General features: G+C 43.7%; 1 protein-coding gene across 3 annotated transcripts in view; it reads right to left on the bottom strand.

Annotated features, from left to right (window-relative positions):
- The window catches only part of VEPH1 (ventricular zone expressed PH domain containing 1), an 87,941-nt gene extending 68,591 nt beyond the window's left edge, over window positions 1–19,350 (bottom strand). For 2 of the 3 annotated variants that reach the window (XM_086468202.1, XM_086468203.1), the window contains exons 1-3: window positions 10,461–10,598; window positions 8,274–8,489; window positions 3,681–3,855 (exon numbers count right to left, since the gene is read on the bottom strand). In XM_086468202.1, the coding sequence (XP_086324328.1) occupies window positions 3,681–3,855; window positions 8,274–8,489; window positions 10,461–10,598 (529 nt within the window). Of the gene's footprint in view, window positions 1–3,680; window positions 3,856–8,273; window positions 8,490–10,460; window positions 10,599–16,689; window positions 16,761–19,321 lie in introns of those variants that run through there. The other variant, XM_086468201.1, reaches the window with a different exon arrangement.
- Window positions 19,351–26,140: the final 6,790 nt, after the last annotated feature.

Here is a 26,140-nt window from a genome sequence, read left to right as displayed (position 1 = left end):
AAAAGAACATAAATATCAACATCTCGTACAAACAGAGAGACCCTCAGAGGGCTGAAACCCAAGCCTTAGCCAAAAGACAGCTTTAAAGGCCTGTCACGGTAACAATCCCTCTTGTGAATGCTGATGCCTGCAAGGATCTGCCACTCCAGGAGTTCTCCCACGTGGATGTGGTCGCTTGTACAGAAGCGATGCTTCGACATCCTGACACATGTGCGTTGTCCTGAGGCTGTGCTAGCACGGCTCCTGGAGGCTGAAGGAAAGATATGGTTTGAGATACCCCCAAAGAAAAATCCATCAGTGCCCCGTGCATAATGCTGCCCAGCTGAGAAGGGCGCACTCAGTTTTAGGACACACTTAGATATCCAAAGCAACCAACTTATTTGATGCTAACGGGAGGTTTGTGCAAGGCAGAACTGATGAGTATTTGGTGGCAGCGGTTTCTCTTCTTCTGTCGCGTTCACAAGCTTATCCAAAATCCAATAAAAACATGGGGCTCAATATGGTGCATAAGCAGCAGATGTAGAGAGCTGAGACACTGGTGGTGATTTGGGCGTGGGAAACAGAGCAGAAGTAGACAATGATGAATAGTAATTCGCTGGCTATGTAACCATTTATGACAAGAACAATTATTCACTACCTGTTGAAGCCTCTGAATAAGTTATTGCAGAGAATGTCTTATTCAAAGCAATTCTTATTTCCACTGGAAGCAGTCCACCCTTCTGCTCTATTCACATGTTTCTCTGTCTTTCTCATTCTCTACAGATGTCCTAAGGACGCGCTTTGAAAAGTTTCTTGACATGTTGCTGCTATGCCTATTCCCGAACACGACGTAGCTACCAGATCCTTCCTTCCACAAAACAAAAGTAGTAAGAAAAAGCTATGACAAGGTAATTTCTACTTCACTAGGCCACCCAGGGGGCTTGTGCTTCATGCCTAAAGTTACATGACCTGCTCCAAAGTTTTGACACCACTGTTTATTTAAGGTAAAAATGCTCCAATTTCTGAATTTTCTCCTATTACCCTGCAATAAAAATGTATCTAAGTTACAAATGCTTAGTAGTAAGAATAACAAAAATCCCTTCCTAAGTATCTGCAAATAACCTTAACTACAGGACACTGAAAGATTACCTCCGTTCATCTGCTGTCGGCCAGAAAACAGATCTTCAGAGTTACCAAAAGAAACACTTGAGGTCCCAACATTGTGCAAGGGCAAAACCGCTCTCAAATCCTCTTTCCATACAGTGCCCTCCGTTAAATGAAAACAGATGTCCATGAAACACAGCAGAAAAAGCAAAATCCTCAAAAACTTTACCAGAAGTCCTTCCTGGTTATTCTTCTCACTGTACCTGATACCTGAAATGCTTGATCTTGAAAGTAGCCTTTTCCTATCTCTGTTCTGGTTTGGCAGATGACCAAATGCAAACCCAGTCTTTTCGTTCTGACTGACTCAGCTGGAAAACTCACCTCTTCCCAACTGCTTTGCCCTTCCCTTATCACTTCTGTGGCCTAGCAAAGCTTTCCCACAGTCTAGTCGCCTCCTGCCCACACCACAAGTCACCTCCATCAGCGTAGGCTTCTCTCTCTCTCCTTCCTACCTTAACTATATTTTTGCTTTTTCAACAGCTCCTTTGCCTGTTTGGAAAACACCAAGTAAATAGTATTTTGGGGGAGCTTGGGCTCCAAATACAGAAAGAAAAAAAAGCCACTGTGACCCCAGCTCTTGCACTGCAAGCACAGAAACGAAGGAGCAGGCGCAAGACACGCATGCCTGGAGTACGCTGCTGAGCCCAGTTCGGCTCTCTAACAAGCCTCTGCTGAACGCCACATCCACATCCCTTGCCTGAGCTCCTCTGGAAGGTGGAGCAGCCGTGGGACACTCAGATTATGGCAGTGACTGCAGGGTAGTTTTGCTGCTGTCCCCTGGGGAATAAAACTGCCTGATCCCTTCTGCTGAGGGAAGGTGCCAGCACAGGGCTGTCAGCATCGCGGGCATGGTACGGACATCTGCATGTTTGAAAGCTGAGTTCACACTAACTGGAACAGAGTAGTTAAACACTCTTTCTAAAGAGCTCTTTTTTAGCTAATAAGATAAGAAACTGATTATGCAGCCAAACAGTTGCCCCAAGTAATCAAAAAAATCCAGTTAGTCTCAAACACTCGCAGGCAACGGGCCAAAGTCTACTATCAGTCTCGCTGGTGCCATTAGGCTGAGCCCTGTCTGTGCAGCACCAGAACAAGGCCCTTTGTCTGCACGATGCTTTGTAAATTCATCCTTAGCAGCTTATCCTCTTGCTTCCCTTCTCCCTTCAGCAAACACTCAGTCTTTAAGCGCGGTTCTTAGCCTGCTGCAAACCAACCTTTTCATGCCTGAAATACGAATTATGTACAGCGCAGCCAAGCCACTACGCAAAACAAAGCACTTTGCCAATTCAGACTGCCTTCTTCCAGTCTGAAATTTCCAAACCTGATGTCCACAGCAACATCTGCTGGTAGAACAACATAAATACACAAAACTGAGCAGGCACAGTCATGATGAAACCTTCAGTTGTGTATCACTTTTCCCAAACCTATGACTATACCATCAAACCTGTTTCATTCTGTTTCTTCCTAGTAATAGCGCTGAGTTACACGTGATAATGCACAATGTCAACACATAAATACTAATGTCACAAGAATTATAAAAGAATTATCCACGTGGCTTCGTAAGCTGTTAGTGATGTTCTGTTCTTGGACTCTGCTCAATTAGTATTATCACATAGCTCATAGGAATTTATCGTGTCTATCACACATTTGTCCTTAAACAAAGCAGACAGAAAGATGCAAGCTCTTACCATAAAGTCTTAAGGACAAAATTACTTTCTAGCTTAGCTATCCTGCTATAATACACTCCGGTTATATTCAATAAATACAGAATGCACATATTTAATTGGAGGGCTTAACATCTTCATAACAATGTTCTTGAAACAGTTTAATCGCTAATTATTGCTATTACCCATACTTGAAGAAAAACAAACAGTAGTTTTACTATTGCAGTAGCACTGTATTGCAACAAATACTGGGAACTTTCCTACTTCAACTCAATTGGACTTCCTTTTGTAGAGGAATGAATATTTTGGGCTTTTTAAACCACAGAAGTAAAACGTACAGAGTTTAGCAACAGTATTCTACGTAAAGCTAATAATGTAGGCAAAATTAAAGAACGACTACAGAGCTTTTGTATCTTACATCTGACTATTTTGCCACAGAATGGGATTAATTTCACCCCCATTTGTATTTTGGAGTATTGCCAAGGACGCTAATAGAAAGGATAAGAGCCCAGTAACTAATGTCTCATATCATGGCTTATAATTTGACGTCCATTAGCACGGTACACCAACAAGTGTAGATCTATTTCCTGCCCTATGGGTCATCCAATCCATAACAGAACTTCTGTAGTCGTCCAGGTTCAGCAAATTCACATATTCTTGAAGGGTCTTCCTTGATATAGTCTGTTATTAGATTGTCTCTAACATGTTTTATCACATATTTATAGATATGTCCATGTGCCTGCTTTATACATACATGCCTCATACGTGTTTTTATGTATAACATGTTTGTTTGCATATATGCCTAACACAGCCTAACTAATCTGACGGTGGGCACGGCACAGGACCAGATCCAAAGCCTCGGCGTGTTCCTACCTTGAAGCACACTTCTGACAATGGCGTCTGTGTGATCGGCCAGCAGATCTGCTTTAGCGATGGCAGCCAAGGACAGGTAACTCGACATGTTTCTGCACAGTTCCTTATTGCCCCTCTGAAGAAATTTCACTGCCACTGGAACAGCTAAGGCCATTACTGGAGGACGATTGTAATTCTGTAAAAACATGAAAAAGCACTGAAAAACAAGCATTTGGAAAAAAAATGATTAAAATAAAGTCTCACGCCGATCAGAGTAGAAAAGCAAAAATCAAAACATTGGGGGGGGGTTGTGAAGCAAAACACATGTCAAGAAAGGTTATGTTTTGGTAACAGCACTGAAGGCAGACTTCAAGGAAAGAGCAAGTAAAGAAAATTAAAACTACTGCCCCAGGAAACACTAATAATGCTCCTATTTTTGTCTTCTGCAAGAGGAGGAGAAAACATGATATGAAGTGCACTAGTTAAACGTTAACTGCTGTAACTTTCCTAACGAGACGTTTTGTGTTTGGTTACTCTCGAAGAAGAGACCAGAAGCTGCACCCACCATCCCCACAGAGCAGGTAATTTTCATCCCAAAGCATAGGAAACACCTCGGAGCAGTCGCTCGTGCCGCTGACGGGTAAATACTGCTCCCTGCAGCAAGAGAGGCACTGCTGCCGTTCGTTCCTGCGTCGCAGCGACCTGCCCCGCGCCCATGACCCCCCCGGGCAGGGCAGCCCAGCGTCCAGGCACCGTCAAGACTCAGGGGAACAGTTTCAAGCCCAGGTAAATCTTCCCCAGCACAAGTCACGGCTTCCCTCATCTAAACTGAGGTGTGCTACTCCTCTGAGTTTTGGCCTATCTTTGTGCTGGCAGAGACCACGCAAAGAAAGGACTCCTCTCTTCCCAGAAATGCTAAGCCGCTGGGGCTAAATCAAAGGCAAACTGGTCAAATGAAGAAAAAGAGTCCACGTGAGTAAGTGTACTGGGAGAGTTGCTCACAGGATAATAGCTTTAGCGCTGATCATCAGTTTTCCTGTAACAATCAAGGTCTCCTTCTTTAAACTCCAGCCAGTTTCTTTGAACACCAGGGTCAACCGAAATTTTTTAGACTTCTGTTCTCAAAATGGCACCAAGCTTCAGCTCAGGGGTATCTGGATCTATGCTTAGGTTTTGACATTAAGGTCAGAAAAGCTTTTCTGCAACTATTTGTGTACGTGCAATTCATGCAGAGGCTATACACACCTATTGCCCGTTAAGTTCCCACACGTCACTGCCCCCGAAACTAGCAGGATACGTTCCTGTGTAACTGAGGATCTACAATCTCTCTGGAGCCTCCTTAATCAGTGCTTTTCTCTCCTCTTCACTCAGTTTTGAGCATCTCTTTGAAAATACAGTACCTCATTGTTTTTGAAAATAATCCTGCAATATGATTATATTTAATTAGCATCTGAAATCACAGGCAACCACTGGAACCCAGATGTTTCAGAAAGCAACGAAATAGCGCAAAGAAAGGCAGCCCAGGCTTAACACATGCTCATTTCGGAGCAGCACTGAAAAATTAAATTTAAACCTGAGAAAACCCAAATCTGTTATTCCATATACCCTGCTACGTTGCCTCCTAGGCCAGCTCTGCCTCCGTGAGCAGTAACTGCCTTTGCCAACAGCCTCACGGAGAGCAGGACTGACCCTATTTAAGGCTGCATCATGGTACTCAACCACTACAAAAGAGCCAAGTTTAAGCGGCTACGAGGGTCTTTCCTTGCCACAGAGACCTGCCAAGCAGTGGGGCGCTGCAGCAGCTCCGGGACAGTCCCTTTCTGCTGGCCCCCGAGGAAAAAGGGGCTGCAGCAACTCCTAGGTGTCAAGGTAGGTCATCGTGACAACTGCCATAGGACCAAAAGCTGTATCTTTAATGAGAAAAGCCCTTAAAATGAATGGAGCTTTATGCAGCAGCACGTTTAAATCAACGTAATGCCTCATTATATTTGCCCGAGAGGCACTACCAAGTAGGGGCCACATTTGGCCTCCAAATTATACTCTAGGACTCCACGCAGAAAGAATGGGAAGATAAGGTTTGGACCTCTGACAAGGATTAAAAAGACCTAAGAAAATTCCAAAGAACAACTCTGTTTTTTTCCCCACAGCAGAGATAAAATACTTAGTTGAGAAAAGGTTTGAATTCATATGAAAGACGAAAGGCTCCATTTGTTCCATGATAAATATCAGAGCGTGAATGCATACTTATGAAAATGTGAGGGTGATAATGAAAACCAGATTTCAATAATATGATATAGTGATGTTTGCAAACTGAGGGGACCTCCCTGCTGCTAATATCAACAGAAACACGCTGTGAGATTCAACCCAGCTGTCAGATATTCATTACTACTTCAACTATCCCTCACGTACTGTATAAAAACTCATTTTATGCCTCTTTCTTTTTTTTTATGCAAAGGAACTTGCTGATAATAGCTCTGTTTCAGGGAGCAATAACTGTACTTTTACAACTCTCTCATTTCATTTCAATGAACTCCTTTCTGAGGAAATCTGCAACACAGCCCAATCCCCAAAGCATTTGCATATGAGCTAGCTTGAGTTAGGCACACAGTTGCCAACAGCACAAACTGAAAGCTTACACAAGCCATTGCATACTTTAGCAATCTTATGAAATATAATTTCTAAGGTACAGCAAAGACAAAATATAAATTTTCTGTGTACAGCCTCTTGTCTGGAAGGTTAAGATGTGCTGCTACCGGTATCCAAATCCAGTTACTGTCTCACCTCCAGGGACACGAGACACAGAGGGGATAACCAACACCTCCAGCAAGGTGTTGGCTATCAGAAAGCGTGGATCCTGCCAAAACCAGTCATCCCCAGAGAAAGGCAGAGGGGACGCAAGCCCCCGATACACCACTGACCTTCACAGGGTGTGTTACTGTGCCCTGCAGTAACAGCCAGTGTAGCACAGTAGAAATCTTGCTGAGCCTCATCCAGGGTCTTGACCAAATGTACGGCTAGAATAAACCTCTATGCTTCCCAAACCAAAATCAACAAAAACCTGGGCTTTAGAAAAGGAGCTTTTTCCTTCTTCTAATATTTTGCTGTAATACATTTTTTTTGTGCATCTTCAGAGTGACAGACTGGGGGTAAACAGAACCGACCACACTAAAGAATTATAAAGTAAAATTTCATTGAGGCAAGAGCAGAATTGACGTTATTTTTTCTGAAATTCTTTGTTTCTTTTGGACTTTAAACACTTTCAGCCAAACTGAAGGAGGAATCTCAATAAGTTTATGAGCCATATACCCTACAAGGGGCTAAGCAGTACCTTCCATGGGACAGTGACATACTTGTGCCACTGTAGCTTGAATTTTTATGATGAAAGAACAAAAAAAAAAAAACCCTCACATCTGACTTAAGAGGCAAAGAAAGCAACAATGGAACAGCAGATGTACTGCAAACATCACCCCAGGACAGTCTGCGTAGAAAGGCACTTCATAGCAACTGTTTCTTGAGAAACATTTCTTGTGAGAAATGGAGAAATCGTGGAGCTGGTCCCCATGAATTGCACCGTTGTTGCAGGAAACAGCCCTGACTTCTGCTTCCGTTTGGATAACTCGCACATAGGTTTCTCTGTGGGTCTCTCCAGTGTATCATACTCCTTTCCCAACAAGGAATGATATTGCCTGCAGTCACGGCTAAAAAAAACCCCCACAAAACACAAACAAACAAAACCAACCCTCACCCCCAAACTCACCCTGATTTAATACCAGATTCCCCCCCTTCCCCTCCCTTTAAATGGCTTTTCACCCTCAGCTCACTTTCTTAGAAAGCCTTGGAAAAACCCACTCCTATCCCAAAAAGGCTGTTATGTACTGAGACTTCATCTTCTTAGTCTTGGGGATTGATAGTTCATAAACTACTGAATTCGAATAGGACTCAATTTCAGCTGTTCTTTTAGCAAATGTTTTTGGGACCTAAATACCATTTCGATCTTGTTGCTGTCCCCAACGTTTAGTAAAATTTTCTAAGAAATTATTCCAACACTCCTGGCCAGAGCCCAACTTCTTCCTAGCCCTCTATTTAGATTAGCAGCCATCAGATTTTAGTCCAGGAGTCAGTTTTCTGTGTTGTATCTGGACTCAGCTTTTACAATCAAAATGTTAAAGCAGACCCTCCTTACTGACAGCATATCTAAAAGACCTAAATTTCATGTCATTAAAACCTCTTTGGCATTTTGCTGCCTTCCAGAACGATTCGAAAGAATAACCTCTTCCCTCTGCTTTCAAATGAATCTTTCTGTAACCACAGAAAATTATAGTCCCACGTTTCCCACTTCAATACTTACGTGAAATGCAAATATTTAGAATTCATGGAGAATTAATGAAATGTGGCACTGAACAGTCAAGACACTTACAAAGATAAGGAAGCTGCCAAAACTTTTGATTCACTGCAATGGATGCCATATACATGTAATAACATACGTTAACATTTGAGGTCATATTCTTGGTTTTAAACAAATGCAGCCTCAGAAAACAGAAGCTACAACCGCATTCTTAAAGATAAACCGAAGACCCACTCCGTTACTCTCCCTTGCTTTCAGCTCAGTCTCACCTGCAAGATACAGCTCATGATATCAGATGCAATTTTTGCATGTGGAGTGTCCTCATCTTTTCCAGAAGGCTTCAGGTTGTGCTCTAGACAGGACTCCCAGAGAGCTACGAGGGCTTTCCCGTGCTTTTCTATGGACGCCGTCTCCCTGATGGCAGTGGTGATGCGAGTGATGCAGATTTCCACCACAGCCTGGTCATTATCATTGGTCTGGTAGTCCTGGTTCAAATGAAAAGATATTTGCCAATGAAGGACCATCCTTTTCAAGGACCCCACAAAACTAACCTGAAGATGTGAAGTTTTTGTGACTGTCCGGTGTCCATTTTCTCACTTCCACCTTTACAACAAAAGTTTTGTGTGATTAAACACAGAAATTAGTCATCCTATAGACAATTCACTGTTTTAAGTCTTTCCATTACTGTAAAGGTATTGGATTATGTTGTCAAATGATGTTTAGGAACATGTCTTGAAGTGTGGCCTTCTTGACCGGGGATTGCAGCCGCACACCTTAGAACCAGTCGCACAGGCCTCTTCTCCCATAACTGCCCTAAAACTAAAACTGGAATTGTCACATCCACAACAGACATAGCCAAGGTGCCCGATATTTCACATCACATCGAGTCCCTGATGTAAACACCGTTAGTTTCAATTAGTATCAATGCAACACGAATAAAAGTTAATTAAATAGGCTTCAGCACAAAACCCTGTAATCCCCCGTCATCACTGACACAGATGCCACCACAATCACCGTCCCTCAGCCCAACCTATGCTGTTCCACCCTAAAAAATAACGAAGATGAAAGACAGACTGAAGCATTAATCAAAACTCATTGGTTTGGCTAGCTAAAGCATGTACATGTTTAACGGGCTGGAGCCAAGTTCAGCACCAGCTTGCAGAAGTGCAGCTCCAGCGTTAGCTCCAGGGGCTCCGCGCTGCAGCGTGGTACGACAGCGCGTCCCAGAGAGAAGCCACGACGTTTGGGTCCATCTCAAAGCAATTCTCCGCCTTTATTCACAGCTAGCCCTCTGCAAGCTTTGCTTGGCGTGACAGAAAAATCCACGTGCTTATTCTAACAAGAAAACACACTTTTTCTTTTGTATCAGGTTATGTATTGATAGAGGAGAAAAGAAGCTAACAGCCGCTGGCTGGGACAGCTCAAGAGCAAAGCCCTGGAGAGAGTCACGGTCGCTGGCTGTGGGTGGACATGGAGAGCAGAGCGGTCCTGTCTGCACTGCCGCGAAATCCCTCATGTTTGGGGAAAACCGTGGGTCAACCCCCGCCTGCTCTGACAGCAGGATCGGGGCAGCGCTGGAGCAGGTCCCCGATCTCCAGAGCCCTCTGGTGGGAATGGCCACGGAGCAGCTGGGAGGCAGGGGGTGGCTCTGCAGATGCTTCAGCTGCTTAATGCAGACTCTGCTACAAAATATTTTTATAAACAGACAATTCAGGCATTTTCTCTCAGAAAGTATATTAGGGGGAATTTGTGTAAAACTCCTGATAATCTGCAGTTAGGCGAGTCAAACTACACCCCAAACAGCAGAGGCAAGGGCCAAAATAACTTGATTCATGATCTGTGCAGATCAAATTGCTGTCAAAGAAATGACCAAAGAGAAGAGCTGGTGTACAGTGATTGTCCTGATGGACGAGTCAGTCCTTGTTTCAACCGGTAACGCCGTGATCAATGCTCTGAGAGTCAGAGGTTTGCACGCTGCCAAAACGGATTTCTACAGTCACATGTTACACGAAGTGTCACAAAAGTGCCGTTGTGAGAACAGTTACCTGTCGCTAACTGAATATCCTAAGGCTCCAAAAAGATTTTCCCTTCCCTTCAGCAGGCTGGAAGCAGGAGTTGTTTTTTGTTTGGACAGCACTTGTAAAGAGTTTACCAAAATCCACGAGCCTGCCACCATTCAGAACACTTTCTGCTGCAAGCAGAATACACACTATACACGCAGTGTAACCTCCTGCTAATCCTTAATATGCCTTAAATTACTGTTTAATAAACATTATCTTTAAAGGAACTCCAGCTAGTGGGAACTGGATTCGGTTACCACATTGATAAACTTCATGCTTTGCTTGCCATTCTTGAGTTTCTTAGAAAAAGTTAAATTGTGTATGTCCCCGTCTTTAATATTTTATTTACACAATACATTGAATCTCATGAAAAATTAAGGACAGCGTTTCACTTACCACAGATGAACTAATTATTCTTATTTGTTCGAGAGCTTCTGAGAGGCTTCCTTCGATTTCAACATCCTCTAAGGAGAAAAGGTCCCCTGCACGTGAAAGGTCCTTTTGTGCCAAAACCAGCCCAAACAGATGATGCATGGCTGCGCCCGCTGCCACTCAGCCAGACCTCTGCATGCACCGTGTGCATGAACGACTCAGATGAGGGCAGAGCAACAACCCTGTGGACTAGCTGTCAATTTAATACGAAGAATAAATCTAGGGCATATTCCAAGACTTCCTTGGCTCCAACCTAAAAGGAAAAAAAAAAAAAATCAAGGGAAAAACTAGCAAATGCATTGACTGTCATATTCCAGCTTAGCAAAGGTTTATACACAGTGTAAGCAAGCAGCATCCAGCATCCCCTGATCCAAGGGATGTCCTTAAGCAAACTGCACGTTGAAGGACCTTTTGCCCTCCAACACTAAATAGCTTAAAATTAGCTAAACAATACGTAACTTTTAACAAATAAATCCAAGCTCGTTCATTTCAATGCATATCATCTGAGCAGGCTGGTGACTGGACTAACCGGTAAGGATTACAAACCACCTTTCTGTGGTCAGGAGCAGAGCAGAGATAGAGGAGGCGGGTGAAGGGGCTTTGTTTGTTTTCTGGGTCGATGTGTCTTGACTCCAGAAATACACTATTAGCAAGATCGAGAAGATAAATATTTTTGTTTAGAAAAACAGTCGGTTTTGTTGCCAAAACGATCCCTGCAGTCTTTTCAAATCATGCAAAACAAACACTCAGCTGAGCTGAAACTACTCACTTCTCCTTGGCCGGGGAATTTAACAGAAGCCGAGCCAAGTGGGGCCGGGATCGGCACCACGCACACACTCGTGAGAGAGGACAGTCCTGCACTTGTGCCCCAAAACTTTGGTGTTTAAAGCATCTGCAGAGGAGACATTTGCCTTAATTATAGGAGAAGTTTGGTTTTTTCCACATTTCAGAAGCGCTATTTGTTATTCCAAGACTGTAGGACTTGCCTGGTGCTCATGGGTCCCTCTGCTCATACACCTTTGAAGTGAGGGTCTTCATGGCCAACCTCAGTGCACATGAGAAAGTGACCAACTGCACAGGATCCTTCAAGCCCAGAACATCCCACAGGGCTTGGACACCCTCCTTGGACTTCACCAAGGCAGGGATGAACCCATGCAGGCAGAAAACGTCTGCCCTTGAGTCTTCCAAGGGTCTCCATGATGGCCCCACCAGTAGGAGCAGGACAAGGGCAGTCCCTCCTCCCTCAGGCCCCAATCCTACTGCAGTCCTTCCATCCTTTCCCAGCAACGCTATTCACGATGACAAATAAACCCAGCAAGCCACAACTTCTAGCGCTTCAGGCAGAGCTGCGAGGGAAGCGGGGTGGTAGAAGAGCCTGCTGTTTGACACCCGACTGAGAAAGGGGTGAACCCACCCAGAGCACGTTCACCGGCACTCATAGCAGCCACGCTGGCCAGAAGCACACTGAGCTTCTTCCAGGCAAAGGGGACACAAAGACACACAGTGCCATGGCTCTGGGTAAGCTCAGATGCACGTGGAAGGGGAGGTTATCAACGGGAATGCCTCTGTGCGCCGGGAAGCTGCCGTGTAGCTCAGTGACCTCACACCAAACACGCTCTGCTCGATGGTCACCTCAAGCTCCCTTTCACTTTGACTGCATCTGTGTTGGCCACCTTTTAGTACACAAGTGATCACTCTCACTCCTTCAACACCAACTCCTTCCAGTTCATCAATATTTTCTCCATAGTGAAGCGCGTGGAGGTAAACACAGCATCATTCAGAGAAACTGTGAAGCGGGCTGCCCGTTTGTGAATCAAAATGTCTTTCTGAATTGAAGTAAACATACCTAAACATACAGGGCATACATATAATGTACGTGTATGTGTATATATATGTGTGTGTATGTCCTTTACATTTAAGTATACAACAAAGTTTGAGGTTAGCCACTAGCAGCTGTCTCTGTAGGAATACAACACATACCTGACTGTCTAGCTGACAAAACTATGACATTAAGGTAGGCATGCACTAAATATGATACTTGTTAATTAAAGAGTTTAAGTTATCTTCAAATGCTACACTGGAAAAGCAGCTGCTAGAACTGGATCAGTCTGCCTTTGTCTGTGCACATCACCTAAATGACCCAGTCTGCATTTCCAAGGAGTAACATTTCCCGAAGCTTTATGTAGAGGAAAGAGAAGTGTCTGAGATTTCACATACATTAGCTGAAGTACAACATAGGAGGAACGGGAATCTTGTCAAAACAGGCTATTTGTCATCTGGACAGAGCGACGAAGGGGCTGGGTAAGCGTGAGGAGTGAAGGACTCGGACACCACCACCCCCACGCAGGCTGGCATTGGAGGAACCTGCTGCAGAGCGCGCAGCCACGGTCACCCCGGCGGCACGTGCCAAGCGGGGCAGGCAGGGCGCTCCTGCCCGCTGCAGCACGTGGCGGCCTGCCTGCAGATCTGTGCGGATGTCTGTCTCACCCAGGCGTAGCCTGACATGAGAACATGTATTAAAATGCAAACATTATGTCACAAACGAAAACTTTCCCTCTGTCTTCACTTACTCATCTAACACAGATTATTTACTGATTTTGAGGCTAGGAAGAGATCAACCAAGCACGTCTTCCAGATGGCCCATGTGGATTCACAGCCAGCTCCTCTTGGTTCTTCTCTTGAGGTGATGAGCAAAGCACTACGTTGTCACAAACTAGATCGTTTATTATTCGTCGTACAGAGTATCCTTAACCCCTGTTACTCTTATTTTATGCTATTTTTCAGGAAACAAAAATACACAAAGTGGCAAATAAGGGGCAAAACCAATGCAAAACACTGAGATCCTCCTGGCAATAACACAGTGAAACAACCTCTATTTTAATAGCATAGATAGTACCTCGCACTTGTTCTGCCATAAGCCTGATTGTAAGGTTTTCTTAATTTTCCCAAACCTATCAATATCATTACACAGGACTTTCAGTTTGAGTATCTGCAACTAGACAGAAGCAGAAAGGAGCTAATAAGATTGCAAACCCCGAAGCACAACGGGCTAGATCCTCCTGACAATCGCCATGGCACAAATCACCCGTCACCGAACTGAAGGGGATGGTGTAAGCACAGAGATTGGGCCCATCACACCCGTACTCAGCAACTCTCAAATTCAAAACTAAAAGTTCAAAAAGCCACAGACACAAACTGTTGGGTTTGGTTTTTTTTTTTTTTTACCTGTTCACGATTCCACGACGACATCCCCAATGAGGGTTACAGGTGCAAGGCTGGTGTTCTTGGAAACAACGCCTGAGCATTTGCTTTGCTCTCCTGCTACCCCAGGCAGCATCGGAGGGCACAGCAAGCGGAAAGCCGGGTGGCAAGCAGTGAACCTGAAGCTGTTAGCGGCCGTGCCAGCAGGAAGGCATTTCAGGAATGCAGACTAAAGCAGCCTAAAAGTTACCAAGGGCTCCGTCAGGTGACTACAGGAACCTAAATGCAGAGAGGCCTTATCTCTGAATGAAACGCTCTGTTCCTAGGACAAAATACAAAGCCTGCTCCACTTGAGGGCAGTTGTTTTTAATAGAGAAAACAGACCTCTCTGTGTTAGTGGAAAGCTATCCTTCCCTGGGAAGAAGGCAGGGAAAAAACCCCACCTCAGTAAGCTTACAGTGTTTGAGAGAAAAAGGACAAGTGAACAGACTTGCTCCAGAAGAGATTTTCCGTCCGAAGGAATAAAACGCTCTTGCTCTGTAACACTTTACATGAGCACAAAAAAACTTTGGCTTTTAACATTACTTTCGTAAGTAGCACAAACCCTGCACACATAATTTAGACAAATGCTTTAGGAACGAAGATCCACTTGAACCCTCCCGTCGATCAGCTGCCCCAAAACACAGCAGCCCCTTCTTGGCCTTTTGCAAACGATACTCCGCTTGATGTGCTTCTGCTGAATAGGGGGTTCTCAGAAAGGCCCTGTTCTCTACCTGGTGAGCAGGCACGTTTTGTGTAAGTTTTATAGACAGTGCTAAGGACAATGCAGAAAAAATATTTACTTACTATAAGCGCTTTGAAATGGAATTATAGCAAATCTTCTTAATATTTACCTTATGTAACAGTGCTGAAAGTACTTTTCTTGCATAGGTCTTAAAAGGAGAAAATTGTCCTTTAAGCATCTCCTAGCTCACTACAAGATTATACTGTGTCCTACAAGTAAGTAGCTGGCACTAAGGGAAAGGAAAAACATAATACATATGCCCTCCAAAATATCTTTTTTTTTTTTTAAATTTCTTTTTTATAAAGGCTCAAGTTGGACAATAAAATTGCTTCAGAGTATGGTTCCCGAGATGCCTCATCACCTTGACACCACATCACCTATCAGTGTGTTCTCATTCAGGCAGGGCAGAAACTACTGTATCTGTCAGATCAGCATCTGAGACAGACCAGACTTCTATTTGTGTCCCACACGCAGGAGCAATGGAAAAAAGAGGCAAAGGGTCTTGCCAAAGTATGTGCACCCCCTGTGGGCACAGCGTCTGGGGGGGTTCACAGCAGGGGTCTGTACCTTCCTACAGTCCAAACGCAGGAAACAAAGCCGGGTCTCCAGCTCTTGTGACAAACTTCAACTCATCATTATGCGGGGGGGGAGAAAAAAAGAAAAAAAAGACTCAGCTCATAACACAGGCCATTTCCACCGGTTCATGGCGCAGTCCTACCTCTAATTCAAAGTTTTGATTCTGATTTTCAACACCTAGTTTTGCTTTTCATGACAGGCTGAAAGAACCATACGTTCCCTGGGACCTTGAAGCTGTTCCCCTCCAAGGTGAGTCTCTTAACTTGCTGGAGGCACAGCATTCTTACCAAAGCTCCTTATCAGAAGCAATCAGAATAAAAGCTAGCCTGACAGGTTTCAGAGCTTGAAGCAATTGAATTGGTCTGTTTGCAAAATAATTCCCCCAATAATAGAAGATTAACAATAAAAGTTCCATGTAAAAGGGCAGTTGGACCTAAGGGCATCCAAAAGCCAATTGAACTTTGAGCTAAAAGACTGAGTCTTACAGTTTTATCAGGAACTCGGATTCTGCAGAATGACATTAGAAGGACAAAAAAAAAAAAAAAAATTCTTTTAAATCAAAGAGGAAGGGGAGAGGATAAAAATGTTTAAATTTACAGTGAGGGAAATTCTACAAGAAATTAGAATAATTTCTTTAACTTTCAAGAGACTTTAAGTATGGTTGCTTGATTTTACCAGATGGTGCTATCCCACCAAAAACAAAAGCACAACTTTCAAAGAACTGTGCAATAATATTGTTAATCTAGTTCCATGTTAAGCAACATAAACCAAGAAAGCCCTCACGAATATCTAAGGAATTTTAGGAAATGCAGGCCACCTAGATTTCATGTCAAGTGAACCTTGTAGCATCTCACAGTCCGCTCACTGCAAAGCAAGAGGCAACTAAAACCAATCTTGTACGTGAACTTACATGACGCTGCATTTCAGAGGTAGGTTAAGCAGGCACAGCAGTAAGTCCTGAGCTAACTCACCCCCGCAGCAAAACCCGTAACGCACCGCCACCAGGGATAGTCCCTGCAGGCTCTCAAAGCCACCGGCCAGTTGCAGTTGAACACATCAAGAGACCACGGGCTGCGAGTACAAACCATCCCCTCGCTGGAGCCGCACCGAGGACAGGTGATACTCCAAACCCAGCGAGCAGCCAGGGCTCCCCAGGGAACCAAAGATTCACTCAGCACTTCCCAAACCTCACTCCCCTCCGTAACACTCGGTTTGCCACGGGCACCACGCACGGTTCTCCTCAAACCCTGCCGCCCAGCTCCCAGCGGCAGCACATCCAGCTGGTGTTTCTTGCTCTGTGCTGAAGGACCAAGCTACCCCAGGCACCAAAGCTCTGCCATAATCAGATGTAACGTGCATTTTCTGAGATATTAAAGAAGGAAATCTAAAAGGTATAAACTGAGCACCCGGTTCAACAAAGTAACTTCGATTTAAGTGTCAAGTAAATTACACATCCTTGTAATACCTGAGAGGAAGGTGATCTGAGAATTCCCCTTAAATAGAGAGACTTGTGTAAAAGGACTGGGAGGCCACAGATCTTGCTATACCACAGTGTTCTTGGGCAAATCACGGCCCAATGCTTTGACTACTTTATCTATAAAAAGGAAAAAAAAAAAAAATCAATTTCCTTACCTCGCAGACGTGTAGCCATGCTTAATACACTGGATTGTATGAAGTGCTCTGGATGTCTTGGATGAAAGACGCTATAGGAAAGCAAAAGCAAAATAGTATTAATAACCCTCTGCCTTTTCAGCACTCTGTGTGCAGACTATAAAATACACGCCACACGATACCTCCAGGAGTACAACGGTGTATTTCATCAAACAGGGTTTAATATTTAGGACATGGTCCCACTAAAAACAAACGGGACAGCAGCTCTGCTAAACCCTGTGGGAGTTTGTGATGTTATTCACACACGCATGGATTGGAAAAAGCGAGGTTTAGATTTCCATTCTCTCTGGGGGTGGGGACAAATGTTTTCAACAACTGCATATTTAGTTTACTTTTCTATGAATAGGAGGAAGACTAGAATCATCTTCAAAGCAAACTTTTATTCTGTGCATATGATAGGATTCCCTTCTCTTGAAACCCTTCCCCCCATCTCACAGGAAAAATCTGTTTTATCTAATTAGAAAAAGTAGGTCTCAAACAGTTACAGAAGTTTGTAATATCTCCAAGACTGCTGGATACTTCCTTCCCCACATGTGCCCATCCAGGACAAAAAGAAAGCCTGGACACATTTCCTGGTTATTTTCAGCCTGAAACTTTCCCAAGAACATTCACATACGCGATTTATGGACAGAATATTGCAAGATATTTCAGAGAACTTTTCCCTTCCCTGTTAACTAAGAATTTGATTTATTTTTATGTTTGAAAAGCATTTACTCACTAAAATAGAGCACTCTTTCAAAACTTTTAAATAAAGTCCTCACATTTTTCAGTGAAAGAAAAGGATTAAAGATTATATTGAAAGAGCATCATTTTCACACAGGGTGAATAGACTACAGCAGTTCCCATGGGATCAGCTGCATATATTTAAACTCTTCCCACAAGACAACCATTGTTTCCTACAAGCCTCTCTGGTTTTTTCTGTCATGACAGGTTTCCACACTTCATGTCGTCTAGAAACCCCATGGATGCTCAACCAGATGATGAAACAATAAATTATGAAGTCTACTAATTAGGCTCGGGTTAAAAACGGTTTTTTGCTAATGAAACACCTTGCTGCAGTCCTGGGAGCTGTGAACTGACTTGCTCTCAACATCCAGCTCTTACACACAAGGAAGCAGTATTCTTATTGGAGGCAACTGCAAAATAATCAGAGGAATCATACAGCCTCTTAAGATCCAGCTCTCCTACCAGACCTGCAGGGCTACGCTACAGTCCTCAGTTTGAAGCAAGTTCAGTGTTCTTCCTAGATGTGCAAACCAGCTTGTAAACATTCTCCCCTGCGATAAACTGGCTTAACCAGTAGGTTTTATAGGTCAGGTGCTGCTTTAAGTGAACCAGTTAACACAGATCTCCGAGGCAATTTTGGCTGCACAAACCGTGCAGAACCCAACTGATGCAGAGCGGTAAGAACATACTCACAAACGTGCTAAGTGCTACTTCTGCAAACAGTTTATAAACTTGACCAATTTTTTTTATATATATATATATCTATATCTGTCTACTTGATAACTAATGTGCTGTCGAGACCATTTTCTACAATTTTCAGAATATAAGAAATCACAAAGGTTTGTATTTGGCTGCTGTTTTAGAACACACCAACTATATATAACACTTCATAAGACTTAGCCTTTTTTTTTTAACTTCAGTAAGACAGATTTGTAAGAATTCCATCTCCAAATATCTTCATGGTATTAAAATATTATGCTAAAATAAACATCACACTGCTAATACGGAATAAATTGCTTCGTCTAACAAATACCAATACATTCATGGTCATGGTGATGCTGTAAAAAGCTCCTCATTTTCAAGTGTTGCTTAACGAGCTTTCATACCTCCGACAAGTTTTCAAGATTGTAGTGAAATTACAGAAAAAGGATTTGTTATAAAGTTTTACAAGATGTATAAATACGTATTTCTGTCTAAAGAGAGTGAGAGGCTTCATGGAACAGAGCATGAGGGACTAAAGGATAGGGTCTCGAAGAATGCCACTCTGGAAGTGCAAACTGGACTAGAGCCATCAACCAATGCAACGTCACTGTCCCCCAAAGTCTCCCGAAGCAGCAGTCACCCCACAACCATTGAACGCCCTAAGGTTCCTCCCAGGTACCTGGCAATCCACTCCAGTTTCTCCCCAGCGCATGTTTTCACAGGGCCAACAGCTTCCCTAGCCTGCATTTGCAAAGTTCCCCTCACGTCAGGCGGTAATTCTACAGCTCTGGGCACAAAGTGCCTCCTGAGCACGGGGAGGAAAGCGAAACGCCGGCCGAGTTGAGAGCGCTGCAGGATCAACGGACGTGCTGTCACACAGCACAACACGCAGGCGCTGCTTTTCCCCTCCGTGGCACTTCACGCTAACTTACAACGTCTTTCACAAAAACATCACTGTCGGACATTTAGGCACGTAACAAGCACAGGTCCTGAGTTCACAGAAAACCCGGTAACAGTCACGCTATTAAAGACTACATTTCCTACACCCTCGAAAACCTCTTCCATTATTTAATATTTGGATCTGCTCCTCAACTTCTTTCCATGCAGTCATTTATTCATTATTGAAAATGTTACATGAATGCATATTTAAGTTAGTTATTCATACCTCTCAGAAGAGAAACCTCTGAAAAACATTAATAATTGAAGGCAAACTGTCGCTCTTCAGAGAAATCCTGAAAAAATCCACTACAGTTGTCAGTCCCCCTTCCATCCCCCTGTCTCTGGTATGCGAGGCTGCTGGCTCGGTGCACAGCCTTGTCAAACCAACCGTACAGTCTATTCAGTTACCCCGGAGTTGTCATGTGGAATCAAGCAAACAAATATCTTCTCTCCATTTTCCCTAACTCTGGCACTCAAAAACAGATCAGAACTAATTCTTCACAAAGCTTAACTTCAGCAGCTGCTTGAGTGAAAATGCTCTGAGCTTGATATGGAATTTGGATTAGTTAAAAGGATTTATCAACAGCCAGTGGTTACATTCAGTTAATTAATAACTTGCTTAAGAGTAACAAGGAAATTGTAGAAGTTAATATTACTTATGGGGCCTCTTAGAAGTTGGTGAGAAGGCTGGACCCTTTCAGTGTCTTTGGAGGAACATTAGCCGAAAGAAAAATCAGGAAAGAGTAGGACACCAGATGAAGCATGTCCTTTCAGCTGACACCCGTTGCATCTCACCAAATTGTAGAACTTCAGCCAGCTCTTACAGAGTGTAACTGCCCAGGTGAAACGAGCGCCCAGGACCTACCTGAACACCTCCAAAGCTTGGCAGCCGTAGAAATGATTTCTAAATCATTCCAGCGGCATTCTGAACACGCTTTCCTTCCACGTTAAGCACGTCTGTATACTTTTCCTCTTCCAGATTCCCAGCGAATCAACTGTAATTAAAGCCTACCCTATGCACAGACCCGAAGGATCTTGATGGAACTGATACTGGCTATGTCCTCCTCTCCTGGGAGAGCATAGGAGCAAATCCACACTGGGAGTGTCCCAGCACTGACATTTTTCTAGTAACGGCCAAAGTAATAGCAAATGAACCAGCTCTCAGAACAGTAAACTGTAAGGTCAAGCACTCTTAGCCAGCTGCTGGAAGAAAAGAAAGGCTGTTTGCCCAAAGATAACGTGGAGGCGTGTTTGTACCACTCTTGTTAGTGCTTTTGTCCTTTTGCAATACAGAAAGGATTTATAAATTATACAATTTTAAGAAGTCTGCTCCATAGAACATGCATTCAGTCATGAGGCCTCAATTTTGATGGCAAATCCTCCAAATAGGTGGTTTGCTCCTGTTCATGCCACCATGGCCTCTACAACCAAATACAAAACTAATGATGGGTGAACACATACTTTTAATGATGTTAAGTCAGCTGTTGTTTTTTAAATAAAATGCAATTGAGAGTTCTCTACATCTGCTTTTTAACTTAGCATGGACATGAAGAACACAGCTTGCTTCGCTCCTACCTCTACGAGACCGTAAGAGATTTGCAAGATAATTTTCTAAACGAGATTTTTTACAAATAGAAGTTTCAAAAGGCAGCATGGTCTAACTAGGAGAGCATAAACGGGGGTCTTGGATTTTACTTCTGCTTCCAATAACTACTTATGTCATTGTACAGTAGGCATTAAGAGGTTAATTCCTTCACTCACTGCGAGCCTGCTTTTGACTTCTAATGGCAATCAAAGTTACATTTGGTTATTGGAGCATCTCTTTTATGAGGAGAGGCTGAGAGACCTGGGTCTGTTTAGCCTGGAGAGGAGAAGACCGAGAGGGGACCTTATCAATGCTTATATACATCCAAAGGGCGGGTGTCAAGAGGACGAGGCCAGGCTCTCTTCAGTGGTGCCCAGTGACAGGACAAGGGGCAGCGGGCACAAACTGGAGCACAGAAAGTTCTGCCTCAACATGAGGAAAAACGTCTTTCCATTACGGGTGGCAGAGCCCTGGGACAGGCTGCCCAGGGAGGCTGTGGAGCCTCCTTTCCCGGAGATACTCAAAACCCGCCTGGATGCGTTCCTGTGTGACCTGCTCTGGGTGACCCTGCTCTGGCAGGGGGGTTGGACGAGGTGATCTGCAGAGGTCCCTTCCAACCCCTGACATTCTGTGACTCTGTGATTTCCCCCTAGCGTCTGACAATCTTCTGATTTTTTATGTGGAAGGAAAAGTAGAAACACAAGCTGGTTTCATACTTACTCAAAGACAACTACAGTTGTAGCTAATGACAGTCCTCAGAAGATTCACATGGAAAAGCTTTTCTGATAACTATGCTGAAAGGATAAGACCAGTGTTGACTGTCTTCTCAGACAACACGTTCTCTTAAGGTCGTGAGGTGGGCAGTAGAAAGGGGTTCCTCTTATTCTAACGTTAATGCACTCTGCTCCCAAAATCATCTGTCCAGTCAATGAGAAAACCAAGACAGACAGCAGGCTGGGGAACATAAGGCAGCAAAGTAAGGACCGGTGAGAGAGACCCAAACAAGCTTTGTGAGGAAGACTGATGGCATTACCATGGAGAAAGACAGTGACGTGGCCCTTTCCCAGCTAAGCACTTTGATCCCTTCCAATCTGTACGCTCCCTGCAGAGGTTTGCCATGCTAGCATCACCCTTTACAACCCTGACATAGTCATACCTTAATTCTTTGGCTTCTGCTTTTTCATTGATGGATTCATTGCTATAAACCATTAATGTCACTAAGACAATGAAATCTTAGCTAATGCAAGGTGGCACGTGAAAGAACAGAGCAGGAAGACCGACTCAAGCACCCAGCGCAGTCGTCTTAGAAGTTCTCTGATTTTCCTCCTGCTGTTTATAAAAACAGTAATCAACTACACAGAGAACCAAGGAATTACCACCGGACCAGGATATGCTTGGAAAGACAAATGAAACCAGAGAGAGCAAAGAACACTGGGGCAACTCACAACTCTAAAGCATATAGTGCACATAGCAAATGAGATATTGTGATAATAAGGCAAAACAAGATATTGTGATAATAAGGCAAGAAGGTTTTCACGTACATTTCACTCTGTGAAAAAGGAGAATTTACTTTGTGAAAACAGTTTTTCACATCCTAGAACAAACTTGGGGTTTTACTTTTATAACAGCTCTGATGAATTTGTGTCCTTTTTAAACAAGGCCCTGAAAATATTTATTTTGTTAGACTTTTTAAAATAAACATCTTGTTAGGAAAGAGACATGCTATTGTTCTCTCTCTGACTAATTGGTGAAGAGAAACGGAATATTCCATATTCATTGCATTTAGCCTAAATGAGTCATGTTATCTTCTACCCAGACAAAGCATTTTAATTTTAATAACGACAACGCTGATAGCTACAATACTGTTCGTGCAGAAGTTTGCTTGTAAATAATTAACAATTGTTGTATAATGACAGTGGGTTTTTTGATAGCTCTATTAATTTCACAGTCAGGCTGGAGTCTCTTTAATTTAGGGTCTTCATAAAAATCCAACCCCCTCCCAACCTACTAACATAAAAGGCTAATGGGAAAAACAGGTTTACGTTCCTGCAGTCTGTCTCAATGCCAAAAATCTGTTGTACGCCAAGAGTCAGCCATGGAAAACCAAGGAGAACAGTACAGAAATCACAGATCATAACCTCCAAATGATTTACATGTCTGACTAATAATTACCTGATTTTGAAGTTGAAGTCCGCGTTGCGATAAATAACGAGTTCACGCAGCAAAGTTGTGCTCTGTGTTGTAGGACCTGGTGGTCAGTCACTGGGGGTGGCATTCCCAGAGGACAGACCCAGCAGAGGATGGGGCACTACCTATTACTGCCCTTTAAACACGTGCACTGGTGCCTCTCAAAGCCTTGCCAAGCAAGGCACTGATGAACGTTCCCCTAATCCACTCGTACTTTTAAAACCTGGCAACATTCCTCCGATTCTGATGGAATCAGCAAGGACACAAATACCTTGAAGGCCATGAAAGTGTTTCCCGTGTAAGCAAGTTCTTTACCTATCACAAGCCGCACAGTTCACTAATTCACAGCTACGCCTTTTACATACATATTAGGAACTTCATCCAAGAATTGTAGAACTGGATGCAGTGTTTCCTCTGCTATGGTATGAGATATCCAATTTGATAGGGTTTTTTTTTTCCCTTCAGATAACACATCCTGGTCTTTCCATTCCTGTGAGGACGAAAAATTTCCCCCCAGAAATAACAGAGCCTCTCAAACGGCCACTGAAATTAATGGAGAGACTCTTGCTGTCATTACAAGGACCTATAGCCTTTTGCTTGCCCAGTAGGTATTTCCTGACGTCACCTTGTGCCCATTTGTTGTCCCAGACAAAGAACTGGATAATGACAAAGACATTTATGAAGCAATCCTTGGTTTCTATATGGGACCAGGTAACAAGACGCATTTCTGGGCCACGCATTTGGCAGCAGCCCAGTATTTAGTGTACTTGCATAGTTTCATGCGCTAAGTGGATTATTCAGGATTGTAAACTGTCCTGCCAAATAAAAACCGTTAGATGTCAACCTAATATTTCTTTCAAACTCCATACTAATTATAAAAGCTATTTTCTAACTGCTCTCGGCTTTTCTTTCCGTACTAAGTATTGCTTATACTCCAATTACCGGCGAAGCACAGCAATCTTGTTTGACACTTTCAGAATAGCTGTTTACTTCTGAAGGCCACATCCTGGGCGCCAGACAAAGCCAAAGCTCCTCTTGAAATTAAAAGAGGCTTTCCCCGAGTGGAGTCCAAAAACTATAGGATCTGACCCATTGTCTCAGAGGAGCGAGACCCTGCCTCAGCACTGTAGCTGTTCCTTAGTCAGGTTGGTAGGTGGTTACTGCCTGGCAGCCCCATCTCGTAACAATACACAGAGCTCATTATCAGCTGCGCTGCTCCAAAAGGCTCATCTGCATCACAAAAGGCAACATCTGCTGTGCATCTAGGTGCCCTCTCCTTGATAAAGTATAGCAGAAACAGGAGAAGTTTGCGTAGTCATTTCTTTACAGCCGCTGCTCTTTCGGAGACGGTTCCAAAATACTCACAGGCAACAAACAAGTGTCACTGCGGGTCCACCTGACAGTCCTCCAGGCGCTCCACAGCCTCCCTTGCGGTGATGGACAAGCTGCAAACACACTCCATCGCTTTTTCACATATGCACACACACTCTCACATTCACATTTTGCATATCAGATAACATTTTCGTTAACCACTGGCATCATTTTCCAATTGAACTGCATATTTTATTACTTCAGGCATCTATTTCCATTCACTTTGTCTCCCACATACAGGGCTTTCTTAATTGAGTCGCATAGTTTATGAACTGTGCTAATTGAGCCGCATAACTCCACTGCTGAGCTTTTATATACTGCACCAAGCAGCGTATCGAGTGCTGGATTTGTGCCACTGGAGTTACAAGCTCTGCAAGTTGAGGAGCACTTTAACAGTTCTGCTGTATTTTTCACTTCTTCGATTTCTGTATGTTTTTTCCTACTTTGCAATACCCAAACGGGTTGAAATCTGCCTCTGGCTTAAGCAAAAGGGTTTTTTTTTTTAAGGATAGCCAGGGCAAATGAATTAAACTGTTCATAACAGCCCAAGTAACCCTTGTATTCTGTCCCTGAGAGCACGGATCGAGAAAACTTACCCTAGGAGAGCACAGGCAGCTACTCCCACGCAGAAAAAAAACCTGCCTGACCACAAGGGACTGTTCCAATAGGTGCTCACACTCCTGGTGAAGAGCCAGGAGCCTTTAAAAGGGTCCCAGAAGCAGGACGGAAAAGCAGTATTGACAAGTAACCCTGAGGACGTGCTGTCCTCAGCTGCCGTGAGTTAAGAGCTCAGCAATCAGGGCACGCCTGCTGCAGAGACACGCGTCTGGAGCCGAGGCTGGTTCTGCACAGCATCCAGCTGTTTCTCATCCTAATTAAGTCTATAGGCTAACAGTGATTATTAATATTAAACACCTACCCTCTGAAGCTACTAATGAAACCAGATAATCCGTACCATAGATCCACATTCAGAATTAATACAGGCATTTATGCTAACTTACAAGAAAGAGAAGCAGTACAGGCGACACAAGGTGCTCACACCTTCCTTCTGCATTGGTTCTCCTCTTGGCCATGGATAGATACCACAGCAAAAGCCAGTATTTAAAAAAACCTAAAACATCTGTTCAGATGCTTAATGAGCTTAACCAGTGTTAACACTGTACCTCACAGACGAGCACAATGCTTTGAAAGACAAACAGGAGGAACAGGACTTCCACCAGAAACTCGAATTTCAACAATGGCATCAGAGCTCAACCAGAGCGGCAGTTATTTGCAGGCTTAAGGAAACCAGACAGCAGAAAAATAAAAAGGGAGGCAGCACCTCATGGGACAAATTATTTAAATTAATTAATATCAGCACCCATAGGGCTGGTGCAAACGGCTTTCCAGGACAAGGTTTTGCTTGCTAGATTTGTAGAAGAAAGCCTCTATGTAAATAAGTGAGCATGAAACCATAGAAATATAGGATTGGGAAATCCTCAAGAGATTTTCTGACCTCCCTCCTTACGCTGAGGCAAGAGCTGTCAGGTCCAGGCACACCTGACGTTTGTTCTGATCTTGCCTCCCGAAGCGAAGCTTTTCAACACTTCATAATTAGGAACTTACCCAGTAGCCAAAGACTTCTCCCTACTCCGTTAGAAACAGAGGACAACAGATGACTGTTTCGTCACGGTGTTTGACTTTATGATTCTTTGTTCTCTCAAACACCCCCTTTTGGAGCACACATCTCTTTCACAGCTTCTCACTCTTCTCCTATTTTCTTGCTTTTTTTTCCCCATCCTTGCTGAATCTCCCTCTGGACTCTCTTTTCTGGAATTTCCCAGCCCATTTCCATAGGGTGCTTTTGCCACCAGGGAGCAGCCGGTCTGGCCTGGACACCAGGAGGGTACCAGGGTGCTCTAG

This window comes from Leptosomus discolor, chromosome 7 (genome assembly GCF_034619465.1).
Source record: "Leptosomus discolor isolate bLepDis1 chromosome 7, bLepDis1.hap2, whole genome shotgun sequence".
Lineage (NCBI taxonomy): Eukaryota > Metazoa > Chordata > Aves > Leptosomiformes > Leptosomidae > Leptosomus > Leptosomus discolor.
Note: the sequence above shows the minus strand (reverse complement) of the source record. Positions and strands in the feature narration are given on the sequence as shown.